General features: G+C 52.2%; 1 protein-coding gene across 1 annotated transcript in view; it reads left to right on the top strand.

Moving 5' to 3' along the window:
• Positions 1-10864, top strand: part of npr3 (natriuretic peptide receptor 3) — a 15858-nt gene extending 4994 nt beyond the window's left edge. The window contains exons 2-8 of the mRNA XM_030371379.1: positions 1546-1668; positions 1825-2000; positions 8968-9103; positions 9488-9582; positions 9681-9798; positions 10458-10542; positions 10640-10864. Of these exons, the coding sequence (XP_030227239.1) occupies positions 1546-1668; positions 1825-2000; positions 8968-9103; positions 9488-9582; positions 9681-9798; positions 10458-10542; positions 10640-10751 (845 nt within the window). The 3' untranslated portion in view covers positions 10752-10864. The remainder of the gene's footprint in view (positions 1-1545; positions 1669-1824; positions 2001-8967; positions 9104-9487; positions 9583-9680; positions 9799-10457; positions 10543-10639) is intronic.
• Positions 10865-11854: the final 990 nt, after the last annotated feature.

Genomic DNA, 11854 nt, shown 5'->3' with positions numbered 1-11854 from the left:
GCTGGCTGTAATTAAAGGGGTCTACAGTGCCCACTGAGTGGAAGTTTGTCCCAGCGACGCGGGGATATTTCAGGAGGTGTGTTACAGTGACAGAGCTGGGAGGAATGTTCCAGGAATCGTCCTTGTTAAACAGAGCCATCCGGGTTTCAATCCCAGCCTTTGTTTACCCCTGGTTCTTTCCCCAGTCCGCTGTCATCATCATCAATCATCTGTAGGGGGGGGAGATTACTACTATGGGCAGACAGCAGCCCAGGAACCTCATGTTCCAGTCCGATACGAGGCTGCCAATCAAACACTAGGGAGCCTCCAAGCCTTCCTCACGTCTGGACCAGTGACTCTACCTAAACTACATAGTCTGGACCAGTGACTCTAACTAAACTACGTAGTCTGGACCAGTGACTCTACCTAAACTACATAGTCTGGACCAGTGACTCTACCTAAACTACATAGTCTGGACCAGTGACTCTAACTAAACTACATAGTCTGGACCAGTGACTCTAACTAAACTACATAGTCTGGACCAGTGACTCTACCTAAACTACATAGTCTGGACCAGTGACTCTACCTAAACTACATAGTCTGGACCAGTGACTCTAACTAAACTACATAGTCTGGACCAGTGACTCTAACTAAACTACATAGTCTGGACCAGTGACTCTACCTAAACTACATAATCTGGACCAGTGACTCTACCTAAACTACATAGTCTGGACCAGTGACTCTAACTAAACGACATAGTCTGGACCAGTGACTCTAACTAAACTACATAGTCTGGACCAGTGACTTTAACTAAACTACATAGTCTGGACCAGTGACTCTACCTAAACTACATAGTCTGGACCAGTGACTCTAACTAAACTACATAGTCTGGACCAGTGACTCTAACTAAACTACATAGTCTGGACCAGTGCCTCTTAATAAAGTACATAATCTGGACCAGTGTCTCTAACGAAACTATATATCATGGACAAGTAAGTAACTAAACTACATAGTCTGGACCAGTACCTCTTGATAAAGTACATAGTCTGGACAAGTAACTCTACCTAAACGACATAGTCTGGACCGGTGACTCTAACTAAACGACATAGTCTGGACCAGTGACTCTAACTAAACTACATAGTCTGGAACAGTGACTTTAACTAAACTACATAGTCTGGACCAGTGACTCTAACTAAACTACATAGTCTGGACCGGTGACTCTACCTAAACAGTGACGGCCCTCGTGCCAATGGTCTTCTAACCCATCCTATTGGACACTCCTCAGTGGGCTTCTAACCCTCCTATTGGACGCTCCTCAGTGGTCATCTAACCCATCCTATTGGACGTTCTGCTCCTCAATGGTCTTCTAACCCATCCTATTGGACGCTCTTCAGTGGTCTTCTAACCCATCCTATTGGAAGCTCCTCAGTGGTCTTCTAACCCTCCTATTGGACGCTCCTCAGTGGTCTTCTAACCCTCCTATTGGATGCTCCTCAGTGGTCTTCTAACCCTCCTATTGGACGCTCCTCAGTGGTCTTCTAACCCATCCTATTGGCTGCTCCTCAGTGGTCATCATGTGTATGGGAGCAGACGTGATCCGGGAGGTCATGCTCGCCGCCCACCGGAGACGGCTCACCGACGGGAGCACCGTTTACTTCAACATCGAACTCTTCAACACGTCTTCCTACGGTAAAGTTACTAAGCAACTAAACTTACCATCAATGACAAGGATATGTGAGTTTGTGTTTATATGATTGTTGACTGTATGATTCCTAAGGTGCAGTTGATCAATGCTTTAACTCTATCATCCAACCTGCCCTGACATGGAAACTTCTCCCCCACCAGGCAACGGCTCGTGGAAGCGAGGAGATAAGTTGGACACAGAGGCCCGCCTAGCCTACGCCTCACTCAACACCGTCACTCTCCTCAAAACGGTCAAACCCGAGTTCGAGAACTTCTCCATGGAAGTGAACAGATCCATCCAGAAGGAGCGCTTGGCCGACTGCCAGGACTGTGGAAGTGTACGTAAGTCTGGGACGTCTGAGGTGACGTTAGGACCTGGAGGTACTGGCTCTGTTTGTGTTTCCTGGATATCAAACTGAAACACGTGGACCATTCATTAAGACCTCCTCAGCGATGCTTTGAACCCCCCTCTTCTGCTCAGCATCAGCCCCCTGAGGCTGGAGGGACATTTAAAGAGCGGTGAGCTCCTAGGGCCCGCTAGGGACGCCTGTAGCCCCATAGGGCCCGCTAGGGACGCCTGTAGCTCCTAGGGCCCGCTAGGGACGCCTGTAAACCCCCTAGGGCCCGCTAGGGACGCCTGTAAACCCCCTAGGGCCCGCTAGGGACGCCTGTAAACCCCATAGGGCCCGCTAGGGACGCCTGTAGCTCCTAGGGCCCGCTAGGGACGCCTGTAGCCCCATAGGGCCCGCTAGGGACGCCTGTAGCCCCATAGGGCCCGCTAGGGACGCCTGTAGCCCCATAGGGCCCGCTAGGGACGCCTGTAGCCCCATAGGGCCCGCTAGGGACGCCTGTAGCCCCATAGGGCCCGCTAGGGACGCCTGTTGCCCCATAGGGCCCGCTAGGGACGCCTGTAGCTCCTAGGGCCCGCTAGGGACGCCTGTAGCCCCATAGGGCCCGCTAGGGACGCCTGTAGCTCCTAGGGCCCGCTAGGGACGCCTGTAGCCCCATAGGGCCCGCTAGGGACGCCTGTAGCTCCTAAGGCCCGCTAGGGACGCCTGTAGAAAAACTCGTCACAGAGAAGGGCCAGCCCGTCTCTCTGCCAGAGCCAGGGGCCCCTCAGTCAGGGGGAGGAGCCGGAGAAGAGGGGTGCTGGTCTTGGCCACGAGGGACCAATCAGCAGGGTAGATGCAGGTTCTTAGCTCTCAGGTGCAAGGGGCCCTCCAGGGGCCTTCCAGGGGCCCTCCAGGGGTCAGTAGCCCTCCAGGGGCCCTCCAGAGGCCAGGTCACTAAGGAGCAGGTAGGGGTTAGACAGTACAGAGACGGGTCATTAAGGAGCAGGTAGGGGTTAGTGCAGAGACAGGTCATTAGGAGCAGGTAGGGGTTAGACAGTACAGGGACAGGTCATTAGGAGCAGGTAGGGGTTAGACAGTACAGGGACAGGTCATTAGGAGCAGGTAGGGGTTAGACAGTACAGAGACAGGTCATTAAGGAGCAGGTAGGGGTTAGACAGTACAGGGACAGGTCATTAGGAGCAGGTGGGGGTTAGACAGTACAGAGACAGGTCATTAGGAGCAGGTAGGGGTTAGACAGTACAGGGACAGGCCATTAGGAGCAGGTAGGGGTTAGACAGTACAGAGACAGGTCATTAAGGAGCAGGTAGGGGTTAGACAGTACAGAGACAGATCACTAAGGAGCAGGTAGGGGTTAGACAGTAGAGAGACAGGTCATTAAGGAGCAGGTAGGGGTTAGACAGTACAGAGACAGGTCACTAAGGAGCAAGTAGGGGTTAGACAGTAGAGAGACAGGTCATTAAGGAGCAGGTAGGGGTTAGACAGTACAGAGACAGGTCATTAAGGAGCAGGTAGGGGTTAGACAGGTCATTAAGGAGCAGGTAGGGGTTAGACAGTACAGAGACAGGTCATTAAGGAGCAGGTAGGGGTTAGACAGTACAGAGACAGGTCATTAAGGAGCAGGTAGGGGTTAGACAGGTCATTATGGAGCAGGTAGGGGTTAGACAGTAGAGAGACAGGTCATTAAGAAGCAGGTAGGGGTTAGACAGTACAGAGACAGGTCACTAAGGAGTAGGTAGGGGTTAGCTGCCACCCTTCTTTAAGAAGCCTACAGGTAGACTGTGGACATGGGCATTGAACCCAGGGTTGAGTATCCTGCATTATGGTAGGCATTAGGCAACGTCCCTTCTAGAATCATGTCCCCATGTAATGGAATGGTTCCTGGAAGAGAGTATAATGATGTAGTGTGCGTGCTGCGTGATACGGACAATGGCAGCTCAGTGCGCCGTTTGTTTCGATAGTTTACATTCCGTCTTTATGAGCAGATTCTCGGTGGGGTCTGACCGAGAAATGTTTCCGTCATGCCCTGGTAATTGTTGTTGTTTTTTATACGTTGTAATGTCACTCCGATGGAATTCAGACATTCCCGATTGCTGTTTCCATGCAGCGGGATCGCCACGGCAGCGACTATAAACACAGCGGGGCTCAGGGTCTGCGTGGAGCCCAGCCAGCTCCCTAGACCCCACCACGACCCGTCACAGAGAGGGCTCAACCCCCGGACCCCTAGGGGGAGCTCCCAGACCCTTACCCTAGAGGGCTAAACCCCCGGACCCCTAGGGGGAGCTCCCAGACCCTCACCCTAGAGGGCTCAACCCCCGGACCCCTAGGGGGAGCTCCCAGACCCTCACCCTAGAGGGCTCAACCCCCGGACCCCTAGGGGGAGCTCCCAGACCCTCACCCTAGAGGGCTCAACCCCTGGACCCCTAGGGGGACCTCCCAGACCCTTACCCTAGAGGGCTCAACCCCCGGACCTCCTAGAGGGACCTCCTAGGGGGAGCTCCCAGACCCTTACCCTAGAGGGCTCAACCCCTGGACCTCCTAGGGGGAGCTCCCAGACCCTCACCCTAGAGGGCTCAACCCCCGGACCTCCTAGGGGGAGCTCCCAGACCATTCCTTGCTCTGGATTGTTTGTGATCCTAACAGCACCTCTCGTTTCCTGCTCTCAGAGCCCCAAGCAGGGTCAAACCCAACGAGGTTCAGGGAAAACCAGAGTCCTGGAATGTCATAATAGCTTCCTTCTTAGTGGCAGAGCAGCGCACTATGTGCAGGACCAGATAAGAACCGGCACTTAGACCCAGAACCAGGTCACAGAGAACAGAATCACAACACAGAGAACAGAACCAGACCAAGACCCAGGTCACAGAGAACAGAACCAGATCACAGAGAACAGAATCACAACACAGAGAACAGAACCAGGTTACAGAGAACAGCTCCAGAACACTGAGAACAGAACCAGGCCACAGGGAACAGAACCAGAACCCAGGGAACAGAACCAGACCCAGACCCAGGTCACAGAGAACAGAACCATAACACAGAGAACAGAAACAGGTTACAGAGAACAGAAACAGGTTACAGAGAACAGAACCAGAACACAGAGAAAAGAACCAGAGCACAGAGAACAGAACCAGACCCAGACCCAGGTCACAGAGAACAGAACCACAACACAGAGAACAGAACCAGGTCACAGAGAACAGAATCAGAACACAGAGAACAGAACCACAACACAGAGAACAGAACCAGGTCACAGAGAACAGAACCAGACCCAGACCCAGGTCACAGAGAACAGAACCAGAACACAGAGAACAGAACCACAACACACAGAACAGAACCAGGTCACGGAGAACAGAATCAGAACACAGAAAACAGAACCAGGTCACAGGGAACAGAACCACAACACAGAGAACAGAACCAGGTCACAGAGAACAGAACCAGACCCAGGTCACAGAGAACAGAACCAGAACACAGAGAACAGAACCACAACACAGAAAACAGAACCAGGTCACAGAGAACAGAACCAGACCCAGACCCAGGTCACAGAGAACAGAACCAGAACACAGAGAACAGAACCACAACACAGAGAACAGAACCAGGTCACGGAGAACAGAATCAGAACACAGAGAACAGAACCAGGTCACAGGGAACAGAACCACAACACAGAGAACAGAACCAGGTCACAGAGAACAGAACCAGAACACAGAGAACAGAACCACAACACAGAGAACAGAACCAGGTCACGGAGAACAGAATCAGAACACAGAGAACAGAACCACAACACAGAGAACAGAACCAGGTCACAGAGAACAGAACCAGACCCAGACCCAGGTCACAGAGAACAGAACCAGCCCCGACCCAGGTCACAGAGAACAGAACCAGAACACAGAGAACAGAACCAGGTCACAGAGAACAGAACTCCCCCCAGAACACGGTCTGGGGCTGAGGGCTGACCCAGAACGCACCCCCCCTCGCACCGGTTACAACCAGCGGAGCTTAGGTCCCTGAGAGAGCATCACCAAAGCCCCTAAAGGCCTACGTGCTGTGGTGTACCTTAAGTAAAGCCTAACTTAGATGAGTAAAACATCATACTTACTGACACACAGCATCAGAAGAGAGGTTCACGTATACTTTTGAGACTAATCTAATCACAAATTATAATAATGGTTCAACTATGATACTGATTCGTCCTCCAATTTGGAGAATGTATGTTTTGTCCAAATGGGTCTTAATATTTGCAGATTTGATGAGACATTCATTAAGAGATAATATGGATTGTACAACATCATCCTATATATATTTTAAAACTCCTTTCCTCTCCTCTCTTTATCTCTGGACACCATACAGAGAGGTCCAGAGATAAATAAACCTATGTATAATTCACGAGAGGTCTATCAGCATTATACGTGAATGGGATGCGAGTGCTTGAGTCGGTTCATAATTAATTGTAATCTGCACTCGAGCTGGTATTTGACCGTCCTAAACAAAGCCTGTCCTAGCGCGTTTAAGGCGTGTGTTCATTTTTAACAGGGAGGAATTCCCCTCTTCTCAGCCAATAGGCTTCAGCTCGGGGATGATTCCAGCTGATTACCTTTGGGTTATGTCAGGATTTCTCCTCCTCAGTACCTGAGCTGATATCTGGTCCAAAGGCAGCAGAGACCTCCTTAATATAGGAGGGACTGCGCGTGTGTTTGGCGGAGGAGGATATACGTCGATAGATTGTGTTACCAGGGTCGAGAAAACAAACATTTTAGACTCTGAGAGCGCGGCCTGCGGACTCCCGGCGTTCCCGAACCCCGACGGCTCGGCGCCATTTCCCAAAGAAAAGAGAGGGAGGACAGAGGCCGTCGGCCCGCCGACATAAACACACGCTATATCGCATCCTACTAGTATAGAGCGCTGATCTAGGGGGGCTATAATATCACATCCTACTAGAATAGAGCGCTGATCTAGGGGGGGCTATAATATCACATCCTACTAGTATAGAGCGCTGATCTAGGGGGGCTATAATATCACATCCTACTAGAATAGAGCGCTGATCTAGGGGGGCTATAATATCACATCCTACTAGTATAGAGCGCTGATCTAGGGGGGCTATAATATCACATCCGACTAGTATAGAGCGCTGATCTAGGGGGGCTATAATATCACATCCTACTAGTGTAGAGCGCTGATCTAGGGGGGCTATAATATCACATCCTACTAGTATAGAGCGCTGATCTAGGGGGGCTATAATATCACATCCTACTAGTGTAGAGCGCTGATCTAGGGGGGCTATAATATCACATCCTACTAGTATAGAGCGCTGATCTAGGGGGGCTATAATATCACATCCTACTAGTATAGAGCGCTGATCTAGGGGGGCTATAATATCACATCCTACTAGAATAGAGCGCTGATCTAGGGGGGCTATAATATCACATCCTACTAGTATAGAGCGCTGATCTAGGGGGGCTATAATATCACATCCTACTAGAATAGAGCGCTGATCTAGGGGGGCTATAATATCACATCCTACTAGTATAGAGCGCTGATCTAGGGGGGCTATAATATCACATCCTACTAGAATAGAGCGCTGATCTAGGGGGGCTACACTCTGTTCTCCAGATTAGCTGGGGAGTGCCACGGGTTAGGGTTAGGGTTAGGGTTAGGGTTAGGGTTAGGGGGGCTACACTCTGTTCTCCAGATTAGCTGGGGAGTGCCACGGGGGGCCAGAAATGTAATCGTGCAAAAATCCCAAGCAGGTCGACTTATGCTAACATTATTGTTAGACGTCCAGGCCTGCGCTGTGGGCTTTGTCATGTGTACGTAAAGTGTCTCGGTATTTGGATAGGCGCTTCTAAACTAAATGTAGGATTATTATCATGATTGTTAGAAATAGAGTGTTAGGGTCACAGAGTCATCGGTTACCGTACAGACAACAGCCTGGGACCACATTCTCTTTGTCGACATGCATTATTGCATTGAACAACCTGAGGCAATACGATCGTTCAAAGTATTGAAGTGGTAAATGGGATCAATTCTGTTTCAGTTTTGCAAAAAACACAAAATACCGCATGTAAGGAAATCCACCCTTTAATGTTAATCATTAATCATTATCATATTTGATCGATCCTCTGTGTTTATCTGAAGGTAATTGCAAGTCAAATTTCCAACTGAAATGATTGGCTTACTTTTAGTTATTGTGGGTTAGGCTTAGGGTTAGTTACTGCAGGTTAGGGTTAGTTACTGCGGGTAAGGCTTAGGGTTAGTTACTGCGGGTTAGGCTTAGGGTTAGTTACTGCGGGTTAGGGTTAATAACTGTGGGTAAGGCTTAGGGTTAGTTACTGCGGGTTAGGCTTAGGGTTAGTTACTGTGGGTTAGGATTAGTTACTGCGGGTTAGGGTTAGGGTTAGTTACTGTGGGTTATGCTTAGGGTTAGTTACTGTGGGTTAGGTTTAGGGTTAGTTACTGTGGGTTAGGGTTAGTTACTGCAGGTTAGGCTTAGGGTTAGTTACTGCGGGTTAGGGTTAGTTACTCAGGGTTAGGGTTAGTCACTCAGGGTTAGTCACTCAGGGTTAGGGTTAGTTAATCAGGGTTAGTCACTCAGGGTTAGGGTTAGTTACTCAGGGTTAGTCACTCAGGGTTAGGGTTAGTTACTCAGGGTTAGGCTTAGTTACTCAGGGTAAGGGTTAGTTACTCAGGGTTAGGGTTAGTTACTCAGGGTTAGGGTTAGTTAGTCTGGGTAGGGTTAGTTAGATGTAGCAGCCTCTGGTGGCTACATTGTAGATGTAGCTCTACCATGAGGGGTTCAAAGTGGAAAAGAATAATACATAGAGAGAGATATTTATAGAGAAACCATCCCTGGATAGATTGACTCAGGATGGTCGCGTTTTGTTCTTGAGAAGTCTTCAAGTTCAGGTATTTCTAATAGGGTTAATCACTACACTCCAGTGATGGGCTTCAATCCGACTCTCCTCTCCAGATCAACATGTTCCTGGAGGGGTTCCATGATGCCCTTCTGCTCTACGGCATCGCTCTGCATGAAGCCACGAGGAAGGGCTTCAGCAAGAAGGACGGCGCGCAGATCACCGCACACATGTGGAACCGCACCTTCGAAGGTAGGCCAGCACCCCACTACAGAACCAGCTCAGCTAAACCCCAAACCACCAGCACTGGTCCGGTGAGGTGGTGGGCTGAGGAGGGGAGCGTCGGCCCCTCGCTCCGAGGGTTCCTCTCTGCGCTCTCGATATACAACAACAATGTCCTCCTCCACAGGAAGGCTCATGAACAGGCTCACATTCTCTTGTTCAAATATTTTAAAATTGCAAAGAATTTTCGAACATGGGCCCCGAGATGAAATTACAATTCTTGGCATCGGCGGCCGACACAAACGCCGCCGTGTCAAATGGCTTTCCTGTTTTATTAGCTAAGCCGGAATTTCTGCACACTGCCGCTATGTTTACCTTGGAGCGCGGCGCTGGCTCACTCTGCTCCCCCCTCAGGCATCGCGGGCCCTGTCTCCATGGACGCCAACGGGGACCGGGAGCAGGACTTCAGCATCATGGCCATGACCCGGCCGGAGGAGGGCTCCTACGAGGTGAGGCCCCGACCCGCAGCAAGGCCCGCCGGAGCCGGGGGTCCCTGTCTGACTGTGACCCCCTCTTCCTCCTCTTCCTCCTCTTCCTCCACTTGCAGGTGGTCGCCAACTACTTTGCGATCAATGGGAGCTTCCAGGTTCTGCCGGCGTTCAACACGGACCGCTTCACACTGCGGGGGCGGCGCAAGCCCTCCCCCCCGACACCCGAGAAATCATGTAAGGAACCGGACGGGTCTTAGCGTTTAACAAAGTACTGGTCTCTGCTGGACCGGGTCAGACGGGGTCTCTGCTGGACCGGGTCAGACCGGGTCAGACGGGGTCTCTGGTGGACCGGGTCAGACCGGGTCTCTGGTGGACCGGGTCAGACGGGGTCTCTGCTGGACCGGGTCAGACCGGGTCAGACGGGGTCTCTGGTGGACCGGGTCAGACCGGGTCTCTGGTGGACCGGGTCAGACCGGGTCTCTGCTGGACCGGGTCAGACGGGGTCTCTGGTGGACCGGGTCAGACTGGGTCTCTGGTGGACCGGGTCAGACCGGGTCTCTGCTCGACCGGGTCAGACCGGGTCAGAAGGGGTCTCTGGTGGACCGGGTCAGACGGGGTCTCTGGTGGACCGGGTCAGACCGGGTCTCTGCTCGACCGGGTCAGACCGGGTCAGACGGGGTCTCTGCTCGACCGGGTCGGACCGGGTCAGACGGGGTCTCTGCTCGACCGGGTCAAACCGGGTCAGACCGGGTCTCTGCTGGACCGGGTCAGACCGGGTCTCTGCTGGACCGGGTCAGACCGGGTCTCTGGGGGACCGGGGCTGTGTGGGACCAGGTCTGTGTGGGACCAGCAGGGACCAGGTCACAGGGTTCTAATGGTTGCCCCCCCCCCAGACGGTCTGGGGGTCTCGGCTCTGACAGGCATCATCGTGGGGGCTCTGCTGGGGACCGCCCTGCTGATGGCCTTCTACTTCTTCAGGTAAATCACGACCCCCTGATCCGTCCTCTGATTGGCTGCTTTACAGGAAGGACTACAGGATAACCACTGTTCTCTCGTCTGATTGGCTGCTTTACAGGAAGAACTACAGGATCAGCATCGACCGGCGGACGCGGCTGGAGCAGTGTGACATCGGGAAGCACCGGCAGCTGAGAGAGGACTCCATCAGATCCAACTTCTCTGCTGCATAGACCCCCCTCCCCCCCTCGCCCTCACCCCAAGCCCCCCCGGCCCTCTCCCCCAGCCCCTCACCCATCGCCCTCCCCCCTCGCCCTCACCCCAAGCCCCCCCAGCCCCCCCATGCCCTCTGCCCCTACCCCTTCCCCCCTCTCCGTCACCCCTCCCCCCTCTCCCCCTGCCCCCTCCCCCCTCTCCGTCACCCCTCCCCCCTCTCCCCCTGCCCCCTCCCCCCTCTCCGTCACCCCTCCCCCCTCTCCGTCACCCCTCCCCCCTCTCCCCCTGCCCCCTCCCCCCTCTCCGTCACCCCTCCCCCCTCTCCCCCTGCCCCCTCCCCCCTCCCCCCAGGGAACCACTTGTTGGAATGTGACCAAAGACTTTGAGAAGCCGCCCAGGAGAGATGCTATTTAAAGTAGATTTTATGTTTCGTCTTTCGACTCGTCATAACTCAGGAAATGTCTGGGAGTCCCAGAGCCACTCTCTAGTGAAGCTCCAGTACCGAGGCCACGCTGCACACATCCACAAGCCCCCGCACCTGGAGCCATCGATGGGTGATGGAGGCTGAACACTGTTACCCCCCCACCCAGAGAACAGAGGCCCATCACAGTCCTTCTGGCCCTGCTAGTCCAGGAGGGGGCCTCTCAAACCATTCAATAACTAATACTCATTCTTAAAGGAACCCTTTGCCTTTGTGTGCACAATAGAATGAGCTGAAGTAGGACCTTAGAGCAGACTAACATAGAGGTATTCTACTTTGTATTTGATCCGATTTTTTGTATTTATGTTTTTTATTGACCCTAATGTGTACACCAGATGAGTTCACAGTACTACAATACTACTACTGTCTGAGTACACAGTACTACAGTAGTATACTGTCTGAGTACACAGTACTACAGTAGTATACTGTCTGAGCTCACAGTACTACAGTAGTATACTGTCTGAGCCCACAGTAGTACAGTAGTATACTGTCTGAGCGCACAGTACTACAGTAGTATACTGTCTGAGTACACAGTACTACAGTAGTATACTGTCTGAGCTCACAGTACTACAGTAGTATACTGTCTGAGCCCACAGTACTACAGTAGTATACTGTCTTGGCCGCTGGTCTCTTCGTTGT

Source organism: Gadus morhua, chromosome 11, assembly GCF_902167405.1.
Source record: "Gadus morhua chromosome 11, gadMor3.0, whole genome shotgun sequence".
Classification (NCBI taxonomy): domain Eukaryota; kingdom Metazoa; phylum Chordata; class Actinopteri; order Gadiformes; family Gadidae; genus Gadus; species Gadus morhua.
The sequence above is the reverse complement of the archived record's forward strand: the minus strand, read 5'-3'. Positions and strand labels throughout refer to the sequence as shown.